The sequence below is a fragment of the Sander lucioperca genome, chromosome 1 (genome assembly GCF_008315115.2).
Source record: "Sander lucioperca isolate FBNREF2018 chromosome 1, SLUC_FBN_1.2, whole genome shotgun sequence".
NCBI classification, from domain to species: Eukaryota; Metazoa; Chordata; class Actinopteri; order Perciformes; family Percidae; genus Sander; species Sander lucioperca.
The window spans coordinates 8,447,792-8,468,340 of record NC_050173.1 but is presented as its reverse complement, the minus strand read 5'-3'; the positions used below and the strand labels follow the sequence as shown (position 1 = coordinate 8,468,340).

Below are 20,549 nucleotides of genomic sequence, written 5' to 3'. Positions count from 1 at the left end.
CACATGGTCCACCAAAACAAGTTGTGACCCGAGGCTATATGCAGAGGCACCGTTGCTCCATCCGGCGCTTAGCGCCGTCCGTGACGATTGTGATTGGTTTAAAGAAATGGCAATAAACCAGAGCACGTTTTTCTTCCATCCCGGAATGCTGAGTGGACTAGAGACTAGGGCAAGACAAATTACAGCTGTATCAACTTATTGTTGGAAAAGATTTGTGACCTAATAGACCTTTTTCACGGCAGACATGTTGACATGTCATAGTAGGAAAAGCACAGGTATACTCAAAACCATTAATGATGGCTGCATTCCACTTAAGAGAGGCCTTCTGACTCACTGAAATAGCTTACTGGGACACTTGATGGAATTGAGCCATCTTTAGGTTATCAATTTCAGCTGTGTTTTTCCTACTATGACAAGTCAACATGTCTGCTGTGAAAAAGGTCCATGAATTCCCATCAAAGCTACGACCCACCTTCAACCTGAGCAGAGGTCTAATCAGCCAGAATAAGAAATCACCTGTGTGGGTGTTCAGAGACTTTAAATAACTCCTTGAACTGCTGTTTTGTTTTTTGTTTTTTAAATTGCACATTTGTCTGTCAATTGAAATGTAATGATTGATATGACTGTTGCAATTGGGAATATTGGGATTGATCTTGTTGCAGGGTATCCATCTATTGAATGAATGGGATGATTTTACATTATGCAAAAATCTTTAATTAAATTACCACTTCTACAGCAATTAAAACGCTTATTACGTTGTTGGTTGCATTGTCCTATTTACAACACGTCATTTCACTACATCCACATACAAACAGCAGATCAGATTATAATTAGAAATACAGGCAAACTAACCATTTTTAAAAATAATTTATTGATCTTTATGTACAAGGAAAAAAAAAAATGAAGTAGAAAACCAAACATGAGTAGAAAAGCCAAATGTACAAGAGAGTATCTTTACACTGCATTGAGGATGTTTGCTGCTGCCGCCCCAGAAATAAAACTTAACTCTGAGTCAGGAAACAGGCAAAACTTTTAAACTGTACACAGGAGGGAGGGAGCGCCGAGTACCACGAGACGCAACTGACCGACCGCTCCTTGCCCGCAGAGAAGGAAACCAGAAAAGATCTGCAATATTCATTTCCGTAGGAAATTGTCTCATATGCCGTCAGCATTAGTTTTGAGCATCAATGATTATGTTTCTGATGAGAGGGATGGGGTAAGGGTGTGTGTGACATCATGATTCAAGCGCTCAATCAAAGCAACCGGTTAAAACAGAAGGCCTCTGGACATGAAGTCTTTGGTTCGTCATGTTACCGCTTCAAGTCAAGTAAAGCTTACAGCGGAGCAGCGTAGTGTGGCTGTAGGCTTGTTCAGAGTGGAGACGGGCCCACTGGAACAAGGGTGCAACAGGATCTATGTTGAGTGACGACAGTACATCATTTTGCCCTTTCGTGAATAGTGAGTGTTCTAACAATGCAGGCCATTCACAAAAAAAAAAAATATATATATATATAAATTTCAATAGTTACCACACTCGACTCATCTTGTACACACCGTCAAGAGAGCACAATTGTATCTTTAAAATATGATTTGGTCTATCATGAAAAGTAAAAGCAAACAGCTGGGGAAAAGTAGTGAACATAAAAAATAAAGCTGAGTAACATTTCAATACATTGCACGATATAATACTGACATATCTGTTTTGAACCTTTTAGTGCTTGCGGTAGAAACCCAATACATGACTTTGATTAACTAAAAAGGGGAGAAGTTTATCAGTCATAAAAACCAACCAAGCATCAATCCAGTAATTACCACTCAGCTATAATGCCAATAAATAATAGTAATAATGAGGACTAAAACAATAAAATGAATTTGCATGTGATGAAAGTCACCAAACATGTCAACACGTTCTCTATACGATGTGGTACACGCATTCAGAAATCCACGCAGGAGCACCCGAACTGGCAATCATCGTCTCAAGCGGTTCTGGGATGCGATATGCATATTGGACTGGATGAAATATAAGTCCTTATCATGATGATGAGGGGCAAATTACACAACAACTCATTCACTACACAACGACAAAATCAATCTTATTCTCACTTTAAAAATGATACTGACATGTCACCGTTAACATTACTGATGAGGGAATCAAATGATGCTCTTTCAACAAGGGATAGGTACAGAATCTACAGAGTAGGATGGCTTTAATAACACAATATTAACAGTCTGTCTCGCTGATGATAGGAAACACATTTTGGAATCTCCCAGATGGAGACTGAAACCCAAATGTGGGTTTAAAAGCTGGATAAAGCATCATATGATTTGGTTTTTAAAGCGCCTTCACTGCACTGCAGCCTTAAATCTGCTCACCTCGGGAAGGCTCAACACTGATCTGCTTGTCTAAAATCTGGACCACATGAAGAGGATCAGACAGCGGACTCAGGCTCAGACACTTTGGGCCTGGACTTCGGCAAATTCATGGTGCATGAAGAAAGAAAACATGAACAGAGGTACTGATCAGTGGTAAGAAACTAGTCTGCACTCAACAGTGGATTCTTCTCAGGGATCATTTTCTTAGAAATCTTAAGGTCGTCACTTCTCAAGAATTACATAGAATTCATACCAATGAGTCAGGGAGACTCAAGAGGGACAAGGTGTAATCGATAGAAAAATAATGCTATCTTGTACACTTACATTATTGAAAAAGGTATCACAAAATATTTTGAAATCATATGAGGTATGAAAGTATGAAACACCTCTTGGGCACACAAACAGAACTGCACACTGTACTGTAGGCTCAGACACACCTCAGTGCATCGTGTAAATGGTTCATGACTAGAGCTTTGTTCTACATTATGCTTAGCAATGTAGCATGATGCTGATGCAAATACACTCAGGTTTGTTTTTGTCTTCGAACTGATTCTTGCACTGTTTGCATTATACCAAAGGAAAACAACGGAGCTTTTTGTCTGGACAGTGAACCAAAAAAAAAAAAAAAAAAAAAAACATTTCAAAGTCTCCAGTTGCACTTGAATGAGTGCCAAACAAAAGTTACGCCCACAAAACAATCTGTCTTGGAATAATAATTAAAACAAAAGCCTGGTGCTTTCCTGTGCTGGTCTACAGCTTCCAAACACCACAACCTGATGTATAAACACACAAACGGACATAGGTGGCCTTTTGTCTAACCGCACATTTTGGTAAAATGAGGCCTTTTAGAAAGGAACCATCCGACTGAACCCCGTCTCTGGTTGTGTGTGTCTTTGTGCCAGTCAGGCTGTCTGGCGCTCCGTATCCACAGGGGTTCTCGTCGACACAGAGGGAAAATCTGAAGAGTGGATAATACTGACTGAAGTCGAGAACCACACGCGCGCACACACACACACTAACTCTCTCTCTCGGCTTCAGGACAAGGTGCAGTCGTAGGCTCCCTCCTCCTCTCCCTGCTCCTCTGTCTGTTCAGGAGGGCAGTCCTCAGAGGGGGGACGGGGAAAACCTCCCGCGGGTTCGAGGGAGGGCAGGGCCAGGCCCAGGCCCAGCGGAGCCGCTACTCCTCTACTGTCCTCCGGCCGCGGTAGCGCAGCACCTCCCAGCCCTTCAGAGCCGCTGAGCTTGGAGCTCTGGCCGGTGGGCTGGAAGGACTCAGGCTGCACCTGCTCAGCTGCTGAATCCATCAGCTCCTGTAGCTGCGGCTGGATCAGGTGGAGAAATGGTTTGTAACCCAGGCTGGAAAAAGAAGGATAGGGATGGAGGAGAGGAAAATGTTAAACTGGGTATGATGTTCTTCACCATTCCACTTTTGCTAAAAACAGCTAAACACATTGAAAACATTCACAGTGTTACAAAGCTACTGTCATGTTTATGATCACAGCTGCCCAAACCAATGCTGTTAAGTTCATCACATAAAATTCTGATTCCAAAACTGCAGTATTTAACAAGTGATTTCTATTTTAAATTTCTATTTAATTACTTAAAAAACAAAAAAAAAACATAGCTATGAGCTATACCCACCAGTCAGTGGAGACCCATGTGTCGACAGCTAATAAGCCGTTGCGGACACTCTGCACAGTTTCTTGGGGAACCTCGGGGCTGTCCAGGAAGCCGATCACCTGCTTTATGACGTTGGCGTCCCGCAGGATCAAACCAATCACTACACACCACTCCAGACAGCCTGCCTCCATGAACACATGAAGGAGATACCTGAAGGAAACAGAGAGGCACAGCTGTCAGGTACTGCCTTTGGTTTCTCATTGAATTAAAGCGGGTTACAAACAGTGACACTGCAGCGGGATCATAGAAGTGAGGTTTAGTGATGGTATCTTACCTGAGCTGCACCTGTGACTTGTGTGGGCCTTTGTTGGCCAGCTCCATGGAGATGTGCTCCAACTCGGCCTGGCTCAGGCTCAGAGTGGAGGAGTTCTCATCAACCATCGTCCAATCACCATCCACCACCGAGCTGGTCTCTGTCAAGTCTGTGGCCGAGCCGACACTGTACTCTTCCACTAAAGGGGTGCGGAAAAGCAAGAGGAGGAATAAAAGAGAGAAAAAAAAGACAATGGCATGTCTTCAGGAGGGCTATGGAAAGCTGGTGACAATGGGTGAGTTCCTTTTATATATGTTAATAGTTGGACAAGCATGAAGTCTTGTTACCTTTGTTGGTGAGCAGGGAGAGGAACGCATCATGTGTCTGCGGCGAGTGTTGGTTGGAGTGAGCAGACGAGGCCGTGTCCATGTCTTTGGCCCTCTGGTCGAGCCCGTCCAGCCAGGTGAGGTTGCTGGAAGCTGCCTGAGGGGGCGCCGTGTCCATGTCGCTGTTCAACAGGCTGTCAGCTGACTGCGACTTTAACAGTCGTGTGCTCAGCACTTAAGAGTAACAACAACAAAAACACCATGAAATAGTATTTATAATATTAGAGCCCTAAGTATTGTGAGCTGGGGAAGCAGAAACCCCAGTTCACGTGTTGATGTTAAAAATGTTCTTATTGATGATGTACATTTTCAAGTATTTATGGGTTAATCCCTTCCTGTGTGCTTTTAGCAACAACACCAAACAGACTGATTGAGGTTTGGTCAGTTTCCTAGACAGCTTCTGTATTGCCTGGATCCTTACCTGTGCGACACCGTCCGTTCTTCAGAGGCGAGCTGATGCTGCCCACAGGAATAACAGGGAAAGGCCAGAGAAAGTCCTTATGGAGTCTCTTCAACGCAGAAACAAAATCCTCAACGCGGGCCACGCGGTTTCGTTCGCGACACAACCAGCCGATGAGTTCGAAGCCCAGCTGTGCAGAGAAGCAACCCAGGTCGCGGAGGCGTACCTGCTCCAGGAGGTGGCGGGCGTGGCGCCAGAGCATCATGTCAATATACATGTTCTCTGCACACTCCGCATCTCGACTGACAGAAATGAACACAGGAAGAAGGAGAGAGATAGAGAAAGAAAATGTGGAAACATTTTGTTGTTACAGTGAGGCCATTTTGAACAAAAAATTATACTGGTTCACAAGCTACGTTACTGTGTGTGTGTGTGTGTGTGTGTGTGTGTGTGTGTGTGTGTGTGTGTGTGTCCATACCCTTTAGATGATGGTCCAGAGGGCATACTGAAGGTCTTCTGCAGGTTGAACTTGCCCGTAGTGATGGCATCTGCCGACTGCGACAAACTGATACTTCGATTTCTGAAGAACTCAAAACCGCCAGTTGAGCTGGGTTCCTAAAGACAGAGATACACAGTTTACTATTTCATGTTTACAGCATAGCATAATGTTTGTGGGTACAAAGCCTGATGGGGTTTCAGATTTGCTGAAATGGAAAACGTGTCAATTTCACCTTCATTTGGTGGAAAGTCTGATTACCTAACTTTTCCTTGACTGATATCTATAGACAGAGTCGAAGGAAAGTGGCAAGCAGAGGAACTAATATTCGTAGGGATCATTTAAAGTTCTCTACCTGAGTGGTGGGTGTTGGGGGCGGTGTCTCCATCTCCCCAGAGCCAATGGCTTTGAGGAATCGGATCATGTGCCGGCAGAGGTCCCATTTGCCCTGCTCAAGCGCCGTGTTAAAGAGTAGAGTGGCGTGTTGTCTGCTCACTGCTGGGACCTCCATGTTCTTTACAGAGAGGGACGGGACACAAGAAGGGACAGATGGAAGAGACGGAGAAAGATGAAGGCTGGGAACATTTTATGACACCCTCAACAGATTTAGTCAGGTATGCACAATGATTTTATCCACGGTGGGACTATGAATGAGACCTTTTTTTTTTTTTTTTAATACTTCTGTCCTAGGCTGAAAATGTCTGATAATCTCTGCAATAAAAACAGAATATGTGCATGTTGTGTCAGCGTGTCACTACCTGCAGTATAATCAGATAGGAGGCTGCTGTGTCCAGGTCTTGAGCCATGAGACACTCCTCAAACAGATCTTTGGGGTTTCCCACAGCGGCAAACAGGTAGTTCCACAGGGCGTACTCCGTCTTCCTGGCACAGTGGACGATGGTCTGGAGGAAGAGGGGGAACTCGGTGATGAACTTGGCCACGGTGGGCAGCAGAGGGTCGGGGATGGGCTCCCGCGATGTTGCCTCTTCTTCCAGCACGACGTGCACCATCAGCTCCATGACATGCGGGAAGTAGGGGAGGGAGGCACATGACTGAGCCAGCATCAAAGCCTGTGGGAGAGAATGAATGGAAGGAAGAAGATTAGACGGAAGGAAAGAATGGACTTTGTAGGTGTGCAAACAATCAAAGGCCTCATGATATGATCATAATATGGAACTGTTGTATTCACATACACGGTCCACAGAATGCAAAGACTAAAGTTTGTCTAAGTGAAGTGTTTTGTATCTGTTTTTCGCCCTAGTATGAGACAGGAGGCTCCACATACCTGTTCACCAAGGTTGCGGACCAGCAGCTGCCTCAGGATGTGATGGAGGTAGATCTGGGAGGTCCTCTCTACGGTGCAGTAGGGGAACAGCGCCTCCAGAGGCTCAGAGGATCCCTGCAGCCCATCGTAGAGCACAGTCTCATTGGTTGCCCCCAGTACCAGGGCATCCTCGAAAAGCACAGCCAGTGGGTAGATGTTGATGTGGAAGGGCAGCATGATGCGCCTGGAGAGAAAGGAGTGGGGCTTGCGATGGTCTCGGGGAAACAGCGGCAGCCAGACTTTCATGCCCGCCTCACCGCAGGACAACCACAGGGCCTCCAGCAGGTGGCGCTTCTTCCTGTTGGAGCGACAGGTGGTCCACACATTCTCCACACACTGGGCTAGCACCACCGGAGGACAAAATGGTAGCTAGGGGAGAAAGAAAAATTGTAATAGGGATTTAATAATAAATATTTCCATCGCACCATAACAATAACATGCTGCTTTAGTTGTAGACCTAAAAGATTATAACTAACTCCAACAGTCATATTATCTCACAGAAAGTGCTGATCTCTGGTTACTGCGTGACAGTGACGCCAAAGGCTACAGATCTGAAAAAACTAGCACCTCAATTAAAGATCAACAGGCCAGCATCAAGATCACCAGAGGGCTATTCCACAAAACCTAGATAGCAGATTAAGCCAGGATTTCCCAGTTATCGTTGATGAATTTAGCCTTGACTCAGTTTCACGAAAGCAGAGGCAGATACGTTACCATGGAGATTTATTCTGTGCAGCTAGCCTGGTCCCAACCAGGCTAACGGCCAGGATTTATTAATCCTGGTGCCTTTTCTGTTCACTCAGCAGTGTTTTTTACCTTATAATTATTAGCCTGCATTAAAATACAACAGGTACACATTGCTGTTCAGTTAAGTACTGTCATTATTTTAACATTGTGACCATTATTTTTTTTTATTATTCATGTGACATGTCATTGTTGCTGTTATATTGTGTTTATGAAGACTGGTGTTCATATTGTTGTTATATGTAATATAGTATGGCAGTTGTTGAGATGATGAGAAAAGGCTGACAAATACTCTGTGTTACAGTCATGTTTACAGTGTGCATTGAATTTATCACTTAATTATTTTCATAGTTTTTAGATTTCAGAGTTTCATTTATGTAGTGTTTTTCTTTTCTATGTCAATATATACAAAGAAGCAAAGCATATACGGGAAGAAGGAAACTCGGCCACTGTAATAAAACAGCGAGAAAAAGTGTGGCAGATAATAGCGAATTAACGGACTGAATGATCTAAAAGTCTAAAAATGTACATTTTCGAACCACTGCTCTTAACTGAAACCATTCTGCTCACTTGTAAGGCAAAATGTACAACTGTTAATTTGTGCAAATGATTAGTAGCCTAACTCCTTGAATGTGATAATTAAGACAGATTTCACTTCATCAAACTTTCATAAGAAGCTCCTGCTCACACTGTGTAAAGCATGCACACACATATTCTCCATTTCAGCATCAGTAAATCTGTGATCGACCTCGCGGTCTGTAAAAAGAAAGCTGTTTCATCCTGGCTCGACCTAGTCCTACCTCCTCAGCCTGGCTTGGCTGTGGTGAAACGCACAAAGCCAGGACGCACTGATTAGACAAGGTCAAGCCTCGCTTTATCAGTTATACTGGATTTATAAATTCTGCTTTTGTGAAATAGCGCCCTGGACATTGAATGCACCAGTGATATTGTGATTTGTTGGCAACATTTACCCTAGAGCTGGGCAGCTTGAACACGGGGTAAAATGTTGCACAACTTTAATTATTTGTAAAACTGAAGAGGGTTGCATTAGTATTAGTTCTCCTTTTTCCCTGTATGTTGTTTTAGCAAGAGCACAGGAAAAAAAGTACTTGACGCACTGGTGCACAACACACAAGTCTAACCTGAGACCAGGAAACACCACTGCATTGCTTATTGTTCTAACTCACCAGCTTCTTGTTGTTGGCAGGCGTCTCCTTCTCTCGTACCTGCGGTCCTGAACGGTCCCTCTGCAGCATGATCAACTGGCCAGCCAGATTCAACATGATGCTCTCTGCCATGCAGGCCTGAGATGGAAACACACACACATAAAACATGAATGCACATGCAACCTATAGAGACCGTATAGGTCAGCGTAGGTGTGTGTGTGTACTGTATGTGTGTTACCTGCTGCGGGGCTTTCAATGTGATGCCAGTCTCTGTGCGCACAGAGGTGAGTGTGACAGAAACCACGAGGGCAGGGTGAGGGATGTAGCGAGACATTGACACCTCCTGCAACAACTCCACGCTGGCTGTCGGGTGTGGACTGCAATATTAAATAGAGGTAAACATATTATAAAAACAGAATCATGACTTCCAGGTAAAAACACTAATGCACAAAACAAATGAAGACTAAGAATTGGTGACTTTAATTCTAAGGTTTTTGAAAAAAGCTTTCAGTATGAGAGGCAACAGCATGTGACTGCTAAGCAGAATCTCATTTTCTTTGAAAGTCTACGCAGCCAATGTTCCAAAATGCTGACAAACAACTTGATGCAGCTTACTTAAATATTTTATTCAGGGAGGTTCCTTGATTCAATTAATTCAATGTACTTGACTGGAAATAAAGGTCACTAAATTGCAGTAAGCAGAAATCTGTTTTAAAAAAGGTTCATAGGCTAGCCAACAACTGTTAATTAAAAACAATGTCTATTCCGCTGGGGCCCAGTTCTGTCATGTGATGGGGTTTTAGGTCAATAGCTTTTACTAAAAGCCTCTTTTCCCAAGGGAAAATGTGGCTAAGTAACACTATTACCTAACACTATTATGACTACTGGTGCCAAGGATTTCCCTGGTACTAGAGTGTTTGAAAGGAAGAATAGTATCCAGTTTATCAAAAGGCCAATCCTTACTTAGAAATAAATTGTCAAAACAGTGGGTAAAGGTTTAGTATGTATAATCCATCAGGCCTCATCATTCTTACCGTTACAAGGCACAAAAAGCAAATATGTTCCAAGTAAAAAAAAACTACAGGACAAAGTTGGACAAAAATGAAGGCCTGGCAGAATGCAAACACATGAGATTATCGTGGGAAAAGATCAATGTCAGGTATACGATAGTGAGTGCTGTGGAGCTGAAGACTGAAAGTGTAATGTGTGTACACAGGAGCCCACCTGTCGTTCCTCCTCTCTATGCTATAGAGGCAGATGGAGCAGTCAGCTCTGAACAGGATGATCATGTCTCTGAAGACATTGAGCAACAGAGTGTCTGATTGCAGCTTAGTCACGGATGCAAAGGCGTTGTCCAGGTTGGATGAGCGTTGATAGAGCCTCAACTAGTGTCAACAGAGGGAGAACAGAGGGAAGCGTCCTAATGAATGTAACAAAACTAAAACCACTAGAAATAGAAAGAAATAGTGGAATTTATGAGAAACAAGAAGTGGTGCTTCAGTCTCACCTGCTCTTGCTGGTCTATAAAATTGTAACAGGCCACCACCACAAAGTCCTTCCACCAAGCCAGACCTCCCGTCACCGTCATGTTCTGCTCCTACAGAAAAATGCAAACACGTTAACATTATTTACTTGGGCACAAAACACGCCTGGAAATAAAATAAAACTTTACCCTAAAATACTCTATTTTAATAGTATTTTGACAGCCAGCTTGTGATAGAGAAGCTAGCTGTGCAGACTACATGATGGCATATATTACACCAAGGATGTAGATCCACGTAGAAATAAAGAAATTCTGTCAGAATTCTTTCAAAGTCACCAGTTGTTCATTGATAATTGTACTGAAGCCATTACGAGAGGGTTATTATCTTCCAGTCTACAATGTCACATACCTGAGTGATGTTTCCAAACAGCTTCCATTTCCTCGTGAATAAGGAGTAGTGTGCAAAGCCCCGCCTCCCTGCTACAGCCATGCACTGGCCTGCTGTATCTATGGCTGCAAACTGTACACACACACACAGACAACAATATTTTGTCATGTATTGACACAGAATACAAACACAAAAATAAACACAATTTTATGGCCATTTTTATTAACTGCCAGTATACTGACAAGTCACGTTTTTTGTATAGCTATCTACTAAAAAGAAATGGGCTTTATAGGCTCACAACAGCAGCTATTCCTCCCACACCTTGTATAACAATAATTCTGCTTATGTACATACACTTGTGAACGCAGCAAAATTTGTTTACTATGTAAACATTACTGCTTTGTAGACTCTGGACTATGACAGCTTCTAGAGTCTGAGCTCACATGTGGCCTGGGTGAATAACTGTAATAAATGTTTATGGCACCAGATGCCTATGTGTCCCACACATAACATCACATTCAAAGCCAGAAAGTTCAAGTTGAATACCCATGGGGGATAAGTGCATAAACGATTTAACACACGGTTCCATGAATAACAACTGTCCTGACACTTGACCTAGTGGACTAGGAAGCAAAATTACAAACACACATGTTCCCATACTTACCCGTATAGGCCAGTTACTCTCTAGGTATGTGCTGTGAATCTAGAGGAATACAAAAATATTATGAGAAATACAAGATAATAGACTAAACCTTGTCTCCATTGAACTATATACACACAGGCAAGATCAAGGCACTTGTTGAATAAAGCTCCCTGGTATTGTGACTGGTGTTAAGCATTATTAGCTACTGTTAACAGTATTTATTGCTTATTTGTGTCTGTCAGCATCACCATGAGGCTCTTTACATTCAGTACAGCTCGAGATCTATCTCATACTGGAAGCTTGCAGAAAATCTTTTTGAAATATTAGCTAGATGACAAATATTTGATGGTTCCTGCTTTTCATCATTTGTTGTATTTCCTCGTCTTACATTACATGAAATTGAATATTTGGGGGTTTTAAACTGTTAGCAGAATAATTAATAATGAAAATAATCACAGCCTTTGTTGCTGATTCTATAGGATGGCCTGGGGCTGCACTGACATATAATATGCTCGCAAGAAATTTTGTCCCTGTTGCATAAATCCCATCAAACCAGGTGTGATGAATGCGCATCCTTACCTGGACCACATGCCAGTGCTTGTGTCCCAATAAAGTGCTTAGTCCCTGAGAGAGAGAGGAGTCGGGGTTGGGGGGGTGGTGCAGTGGGCTGCCATCGTGTGGGTGTAAGTGTGTGTGCGGATGTGTGTCAGAGGTGCTGTGGACCTGCGAGGGGTCACCACAGGTCAGGTAGAGGCGGTCTTCACCATGGAGCAACACCTGCTCCTGGTTACTCTGTACAGCCGAGAGAGGAACAAACAGAACATTAATGTTTAATGCGTGTGTGTGTTTGTGTGTGCGTGCATGCATGTTTGTGTGTATTCACAAAACTTGCAGTATGTTTGCACTCACCGTGCAGGGGTTGACTGTGAGGGCACTCTTAATGAAGTGGAACTGCAGTATGCCGGCCTGCAGGGAGGGGTGGGGAGGTGTGACCATCTCCTCCTCCTCTTGCTGCTGTTCCTCCTGCCTTCCCCTCTCCGGTTTGTTCGGGAGCACCCATAGGTGGTAGCCCTCTGCTCCCCAGCACTGGAAAGGGCAGAGTGCAAGTCAGTCAGTATGCACACAATGGTAACAAAAATACATTTTACATGTAACAGGCAAACTACCAACATGTAGAGAAATCATTTAAATATGCACAATAAAGCATGCAATAAAGAAAAAAAGTCTCATTATTCTTATTGGAATAGAATTACACAGCCTGTGTTACCTCTGTTTCACTTCAATGAAAAACAATTTGCTTGTAAATTACAGGATTCAGTAGGTACTGAATCTTAACATAACCACAACACCTGTGCTTTTAATTTTGCCAACTAATTACCTGCCATTATTTATAGTCATTTCTGTAACCTTAAATCTCTTAAATATGCTTTACAAATCAAGAGTTTTATTTTGAAATGTCCCTTTTATGTTATGTATTAAATAAATCCACTTGCCATAGAGCTAATTTTAATAGGGTCCTTCTTGGTACCATCAGAGCGATACCTGAGGGGAAGACAAAAAAATACAACATTACAAATACAACAAAAAGCAAGAAGAATATATAAATTGATATGAATTTGCATTACATGGATTGTGTCTATCAGTGCATTAGTGTGTGTGTGTGTGTGTGTGTGTGTGTGTGTGTGTGTGTGTCCACTTACGCAAAATCCTCTCCCAGAGTGCAGATGAGGTGGGCTCCGAAGACACTCCACAGCGATAGGCCACCACACTCCCATGTAACCATGGCAACGCTGTAGTCAGGAGACCAGCAGATCAGCTTGACTGGACCCGTCTTGTTATAGATGTCTGAACAGGCAAAGAATTCAGATTGTATTTTAACAATACTACCTGAATAGTTTTGCAAACACTTAAGTATTTTCTAATATTTGACAATAAATCACATTATATTGTGCTCTTCTTTATTACAGGATAACTTAAATTACTTAAACTTCAATAAAATTATAATAATTATTAAAATGAGTGACCTAGACTATTTTTTGTCTCTTCATTGATTTACTGAGCTCATGAATGTTTGGTCTTTTATCATGAGTAAACGCTCTGAATGACAGAGCTTGATATTACAGAGTGATATTATTTGATAACTCTGGCAGCATTAATGTTCCGTCCATCTGTATGTTAGCTACAAAATCCTGTTTCTTTCCCACATGAATCACAGCTGGAGAATGACTGTTTTTTTCTGTTTTTTAAGACCTGTGAAAACACATTCTAGCCAAAGTATAAAAGTAAAATGGAATACCAGTAGGGACCAAATGATCTAGGCTTATTTATTATTATATCACATTTTTCCAGTACTTCCCAGCAGTGTGTAACATTAATTCCTAATGATGTAATTTATGAAATCAATGTGACCTGGATACGCAGCAGAAAACGGATGAATGGAATAACCAATTTAAAATCATTTATTCATCAGGTTTCTGCCAAAATCAACACATTATTTCATCATTATAAGACAGCTGAGCTTCCTAGCCACTGTAGCTAGACTTTTAATACCTTCTAAGGTTGTTTTTGAGGAAACTACATTCCATTTGATGGTGAGGATTGAATTAAGGTTAAATAAATAGACAGCACTTTATATCTATTTATTTAACCTTGATGCAGTCCTCACCATTGAGTACCCGGTTTTCATTCTAACGTAGCTGCTATTGTGTATTGTGTTTTTATGTTACTGTTTTTATGTTAAGTTTTTAACAGCAGTTTGAACATGCAAACCAAAGACAAATGTCTACCCTTTTTTCATGCAACAAAAGTAGACAACAAAGTATTTTCTATTCTATACGTGAGACTTTTCAAAACAGATACAGATACCATGGGAATAGATTAATTGTTAAGATAGTGACGGGCCTTCATGGCAGTTCGCCCACTAGGGGGAGCTAAAGCTTTAGCTACAGATGTGACCTAAGGGGAAACTCAGGCATGTGCACCCAAGAGACAGCTGAAGGAATGCGAGTTATCCTAAGGAGGAATTTGTGCACGGGTGTGACACAAACGAAGAGAGGAGAGAGACAAAAACAGGGACGGAAGGAAAGAGCGAGAGATGGGGCGCATATGTTGTGATACCTGGGTAGTGTTTTGGGGTGAGCTCCAGTTTGTGGGAGAGCTGCATGGATCCTGTTGTGGTGTCTATCATGTACACCAGCACTGAGCCGCTGAAATGAAAACACAATCGAGGTTATTATTTGCGTTGTGTGTGTGATTGCAAATGATTAATCATAGAGGCCTAAATATATTACTTCAGTTGCTGCCTACTGACTTTCAGTTAACCTCTTGCCCATTCAGTGGTAAAAATCCCAGCGATCTACATCAGAGTAACACAAGCTTTTATCTAAAAGGGTGTTTTCAAAGGTGATGAAAGATGAAAATGTTTTTTTCCTTGTACAGCAAGACAGTCTGATTTCAGGCTCTACTTTCTCTTATCATCTGCAAAGGACTGTTTGGGCAATAATTGCATAAAGAACTGGAACTCTGTGTGTGCGCCCAAAAAGGTAAAAAACACAGAAAAAGATGAAGGAGAGGAGAGAGCAATAGAGGAGAAAACGCTGCCAACCTGGCAGATTGCACAATCCATTGAGAGTTTCTGACGAGCACACACTAGGTAGGCCTCGGCAAACACAAACTGACAGATTCTCACACTGGACACACCACACACCACACGGACAACAATCTATCTCTGTAACACATGGATGCAAACAAACACACACACACACACAGATTTTCTTCCCAACACTGTAATATAGAGATACGAACAGAGAGACAGTTGCAGACACGTACCTGGCACAGCCAAAGGCCATCAGTCTGTACTTGTTGTTGACAGCCACACAGGTGCCATCAGTCACATCTGCTGCCCAGACGCCCTGCAACTGCTTCACACACACAAAAAACATTTATGAATTACAAATAACTGAATGTGTGAATGATGTCAGTGGCAGATCAGCATAGCATTTGTTTCCTTTAATCACATCACTTATATTTATCTTTAAAAATGTGTTGGTAAGTCTAAATGAAACTCTAGAGCAGAGAATAAAAACAATAGCAGCAGACTGCTTGGTCACGATTTTAATATGACATTTATATCTGGACACATTTATCTTGATGGAGTCAACAACACCCACTTCTCCGATTTCAAGAACATCATTCCTAGCCAAAATGTTTTAATGGTGAGCTCTTCTTTCCTTTTTGGATGTGAAAAGCTATCTTACAGATACTCTTACTGTTAAAATCCTGCCAAGATAAAGTAATAGCCGCAAGTCCTGAATTGAATCATATTAATAAAAAGTATTGTTCTGCACTATTTATAAAGTCTGAAAATTGTTACTGTTACTGGTGCTCATGTCATTAAATTAAACTTTACTGAAACCATAAAGGATGTTAACAGTTCTCTCACTCATCTTAAAACTTGTTTATAGGGGTGTGACGAGACACTCAGCTCACGAGATGAGACAAGACACAACGTTGGGTTCATGAGAACAAGACGAGATTTTAACACTATTTTAAAGAAAACTTCAATTAAGAAATGTGATTGGAAGAAGAGTCTTTACTCAGAGAACCAAGGTTACAACGTAACGTTCATTGCAGCAGTAAACAAGGCAGTAGGCTGCTCTTTTTATTGATCTATGACCATTTTAATACGAGGGGAGAACATTTATCTTTGTTTAAAATCATTAAAAAGGAATCCAAGCCAGACTCATCTTCAAAGCCAGATGTATTATAAGACCAGCCAGGTCAGACTCCGTCTACTGACGGCTGCTCTGCACTTATGACACGAGACAATTTTTACCCCGACGAGAAGTCTGGGACAAGATCTCGTCACACCTCTACTTGTTTAACGCTCAAAGAGAACAGCTTGTTCACTTTGCCTCTATTTATCTACTACTTACATGTATACTGTTAGCCTTCACATTTGTTTCTTAACTTACACCTCAACAGATTTCTTTCACACACAAATACCCCAGAACATGGCCTAATAGATGCCATTACCTACTCAAAAGCCAAGCAGAATATTTCATTTCTTTGCAGAAACAGAGGCCTGGTAAAAATCAGTATACAATCAGGGAATGTCTTGGTTAAAATAGGTTGGTGGTGGTTCCACTGTCATAGTATCAGATAATGTCATATGCTGATATGCATATCAATGGCATAAGCTATAGAACAGTTGGCTGTCTGCAAGTCGTGTAGAATCAGAGACTTCCATCAGCTTTTTCAATGCCATAACTATTATGCATTTATTATAATCTGGGTTTGGATCATGTGTTTGACCTTTGTGCCGAGTGTGTGTTTTAACATCAGCACCGTTGGCCTGCCAGTATTCTTACATCTGCGGTGATGGTGTTACTGAGCGGTGTGATAAAGCCCAGGCGTCCGTCACTCAGTACCACAGCGAAGCCGTCCAGGGTCACACAATACTCCATACAACGGATATATACTCCCTCCAGGTCCAGAGAGGGACCACCTACACACACAGACACACAAACAAACACACAGACAAACACACACATTGAAGTATTCTATGCAACAAAATGAGAGAACTTAACTTAAAAAGTTGAAAAGACTGTATTTATAATTTATTTCACAGCATTAGAACGTGATTGGAAACTTCTGTTTCTGTCAACCAGAATCAAATCTGCTCTCTTCTCTAACCTCGAGCAGACTGCAGGTCTAGAGAGAAGGGGATTGTAGTGAGGCAGATGGCCTTGCGCCCGTTGCTGCCTAGCCCGTCCCAGTGCAGCACATGGAGGTAGCCGTCTGCAGTGCACACCAATAAGTCCTCCTGGAGGGACTGCAGACTGGAGGGAGGAAGAACAACCACAGAAATGAGCATTGAGATCCAAACAAATAGGACAGAAACTGTGGACGAAGTAGTAAAAGAAAACAGGTAGGGACGGTAAGTAGGAAGAGTGGGAACTAGAATACAAACAGCAGTGTTAGAAAACAGTGGAGTAGTCATCATCCAGCTGTGCCCTCTGAGTAGAGCCTGAAACTTCTAATGTCCAGCTGTGATGAGGCCACATAGCTGCCCGTGCCAACTCTCACTGTCTTCTAATACACAAGGGAACAAACAACAGTGCGTTTGTGTGTGTGTAAAGCGCTTCATTGTCTTCCATAAAGTATGCAAAGGTCTAACTGAAGATGACACAATGGGACAACCAATAAGAGAAAAGCAAGAGTCAGAAAGGGAGAACTGAAAGGAAGTTGAGGGTGTCAAGCGCAGTGGACTTTAACTGTGGAGGAAGCAAGAACTTTTACTGTAGCTTCACAGCAGGAGACACCCACTCATTTCCTGCAGAATCAAGCTGTGCCTTTGAAATGCCAACTGAGTGCTCTCATTCAGCTGACTACCCTATAATCTGTGTCAAGTGCACACAGCGGAGGAGATGCTTAAGATGAACACAAGGACATAAAAGACACAGATAATATGAACAAAAGATAAACAAAAATATGCACGAAAAGAAAGTTGAGCAGAAATGTTCTTGTCACTCAGCAAACAAAGATGTCAAGTTGAGGGATGCGGGGGTGATAATAGGGAAGGTGAAAAACTAGAAGAAGAAAGAAACTAAAAAAGAACTTTAGAAGAAGAAATTAGCAAAGACTGAACCAACAGAAATGAGACAAAAAGGAGGAAGTAGATACAGGCTCTTATCTAACAGCCTCCAAGTGTTGTTCCTTGCCTTTGGTTATTTCTTCTTATCACTGTCATTATAATTTGGGGACTAGGTTTTAGAAATCCTCATTTAAACCACCATAGGCTTCTCTGGTAATAATGAACAAGGGATCACATGGTCATTTTTTCCTCAGTGCACATAAGTTTATAATAGGCCTACATGAAAATGAAATAATTCACTTAAGGCCCTGACACCAACCAGACGGGCCGACCGTCGGCAGAAAAGCCAGTCGGACTGATCAGTCGGGTCCCGAGGTCCAAAAAATGCCTCAGAACACACTGAGGCGACGCCGACTTGAGCGTACGCTCTGTGCGTGCGTGAAACGTAATACGTCTCCATAGAAGCAGGCGGCGCTGCTCTGTATTGTTTCCATTAACAGTCTGATTATTTCCCAGAAAACGAAAACTGGCAGCTGATTGGACGAACGCGTCACATGGTGAATCTGTCTTCATTTCAGATTGACAAAGGTCAGTTTAAAAGATTTTCGTCAGATTTTGAGCGGCTCATCCGCTCCCCATTTTCGGGCGAGTCCCGACTGCCCTGTCTCCCGACTGAACATGTCGGGTCGGCCCAAATGAATGCCAACTGCTCCTCGGACGGCCGACGGCACGGGACACACCGAACAGACTTGAGTCACGACCTCGCCAGCCGGTCCGACGGCCGATAATCGGGCTGGTGTGTCTTCTCTCTAAGAGGCCTGAGAGCAGTGTGTTACAACAGGTAAAGGCTTGAAAATTGGTCTGTCTTCATGCAGGTGTTGCTGATGGCTTGAGCCATCTAAAATGGTGACAAGCCTTTTCAGAGACAGTGAAGGAACAAAATAATCTAATTATCTTTTTATGTATTAAAAAAAAACCTGTTTTTTTTCTCATACTGTATGTCTGAATATGCTAAAATCGGGGGGATTTAAAATCTACAAAATGTATAAATTCATGATGTCAATAGATAGTGAATGGTAAACCTACATCAAGAATAACATGATTTTGTTTTTACTTCAAACGTTTAATGGAAGACATCTTGCCTGTGTAATTTACAACACTTTAAATTATTTGATATGACAAGAAACTTTTTGTACATGAAAAAAAAAGTGGTGAAGCTATGCACAAGCGGAGGGGGAAAACCAAACATGATTAACAGTGCTCTCTCTTAGTTTACAGGAAGCACTGGAATTACGATACACAGTAAACATATCTTTTGGTGGTCCCAGTGTGTGAATGTGAGCTGAGGTCTATATGAGAGAGAGGCAGATGGGCAGAGAAACACAAAAAGAGAGTGAGAAAATCAGAGAAAGAGATAAGAGGACGATAAGACTTCATCCTACCTGGTGATGGGGGCCTCAAGATCCACAGGCTTCTTCATCTCTAAAGAGAGTGCGGGGGCACATTGCTCCTCCTTATAACCCGGGGTCACCTTCACACGAGGACTTCCTCTGTGCAAACACACAAATACATTAATACAGAGACTCATTTTACTGATGTATGAGGAAAACCGTTGAAATCCCAAAATGCAACACATTTTTAACTCGGAGCTGAAAAAGATGAATACGCCCTGACTTGCCTGACCTCTGCTGGTACGCTGTCAAGGAATGTGAAAGACACACGTCCACACACCCCGGCAAACAAACACCACACATACACACAAGACATGGACACTTGATACAAAGCACAGAAGAATTAGTAAAGGAAGAGGGAAAAGCACTGCAGACACTCCTCTGCACTTTTTTTTTTACTGTATAGATACCTATAATATGGATGTTATGTAGGGGTGTCCATATACTATTGGCCACATAGTGTATTTGTCATATTAATTTAAGAAAAACAGTAATACCAGCAGCAATTAGCAGCTAAGATTTCACTGCATGCTTTCATCAACCATATAACCACAGTGAATTATTAATTACATATGTAGGAAAGCGCAAACATTACATAAGAGGATTTAGTAGTAAAGCCCTCTGTATTCTTACTGGCATTGTTAACCAGCTGTACTGACATACAGCTGCTGGTTGATTGCTAAAGAGACGAAATGCAGCAAAAATCTGTTGATGCTAAGTGGGATTAATATAAATCAATGCTGTTGTTGTTTATAACCAGCAATGTCATTATACTTTGTCATTTGCAGTAATAACACTAGCAAGTTAGCAGGGCTAACATTGGGATATCCGCTGTTTCAACTGCTTCAAATTGCACAGAAATAGTGTTACTGTGTTTTTTATATGCAATATTGTGTTTTCACATTTAACCCCAAGCAGATGCAGGTAATATTCACTGATATAACATGCATAACAATGATGGTTAAATGGCTCTTTAAGGGACAAATGATCTGTTGGTTGTTTAGGCTCCCTGCAAGCTACAGCTTGGCCCCCTCTGCTCACTATACCTAAGCACGTGTCTATCTATATGTGTGAGAGTATGATGTGTGCTGCACTCACTTTGGATAGACAGGCTCATAGAGGGACTTGTCATCCCCTCCACCCAGTACATCAAACAAGAGAATGTAG

General features: G+C 42.1%; 1 protein-coding gene across 3 annotated transcripts in view; it reads right to left on the bottom strand.

Moving 5' to 3' along the window:
- Positions 1–852: 852 nt before the first annotated feature.
- ric1 (RIC1 homolog, RAB6A GEF complex partner 1) overlaps positions 853–20,549 on the bottom strand; it is a 40,606-nt gene continuing 20,909 nt past the window's right edge. The window contains exons 3-27 of one of the 3 annotated variants that reach the window (XM_031277679.2): positions 20,481–20,549; positions 19,374–19,481; positions 17,031–17,176; positions 16,706–16,842; positions 15,165–15,256; positions 14,454–14,542; positions 13,037–13,181; positions 12,830–12,878; positions 12,246–12,422; positions 11,916–12,128; positions 11,358–11,396; positions 10,715–10,825; positions 10,330–10,419; positions 10,047–10,207; positions 9,061–9,199; positions 8,844–8,960; positions 6,874–7,281; positions 6,347–6,658; positions 5,944–6,102; positions 5,571–5,707; positions 5,114–5,394; positions 4,654–4,866; positions 4,328–4,505; positions 4,015–4,203; positions 853–3,729 (exon numbers count right to left, since the gene is read on the bottom strand). The exon at positions 20,481–20,549 is cut by the window's right edge and continues 11 nt beyond it. In XM_031277679.2, the coding sequence (XP_031133539.1) occupies positions 3,408–3,729; positions 4,015–4,203; positions 4,328–4,505; positions 4,654–4,866; positions 5,114–5,394; positions 5,571–5,707; positions 5,944–6,102; positions 6,347–6,658; positions 6,874–7,281; positions 8,844–8,960; positions 9,061–9,199; positions 10,047–10,207; positions 10,330–10,419; positions 10,715–10,825; positions 11,358–11,396; positions 11,916–12,128; positions 12,246–12,422; positions 12,830–12,878; positions 13,037–13,181; positions 14,454–14,542; positions 15,165–15,256; positions 16,706–16,842; positions 17,031–17,176; positions 19,374–19,481; positions 20,481–20,549 (4,081 nt within the window). In that variant the 3' untranslated portion in view covers positions 853–3,407. Of the gene's footprint in view, positions 3,730–4,014; positions 4,204–4,327; positions 4,506–4,653; positions 4,867–5,113; positions 5,395–5,570; positions 5,708–5,943; positions 6,103–6,346; positions 6,659–6,873; positions 7,282–8,843; positions 8,961–9,060; positions 9,200–10,046; positions 10,208–10,329; positions 10,420–10,714; positions 10,826–11,357; positions 11,397–11,915; positions 12,129–12,245; positions 12,423–12,829; positions 12,879–13,036; positions 13,182–14,453; positions 14,543–15,164; positions 15,257–16,705; positions 16,843–17,030; positions 17,177–17,307; positions 17,414–19,373; positions 19,482–20,480 lie in introns of those variants that run through there. The other 2 variants (XM_031277680.2, XM_031277681.2) reach the window with 2 other exon arrangements.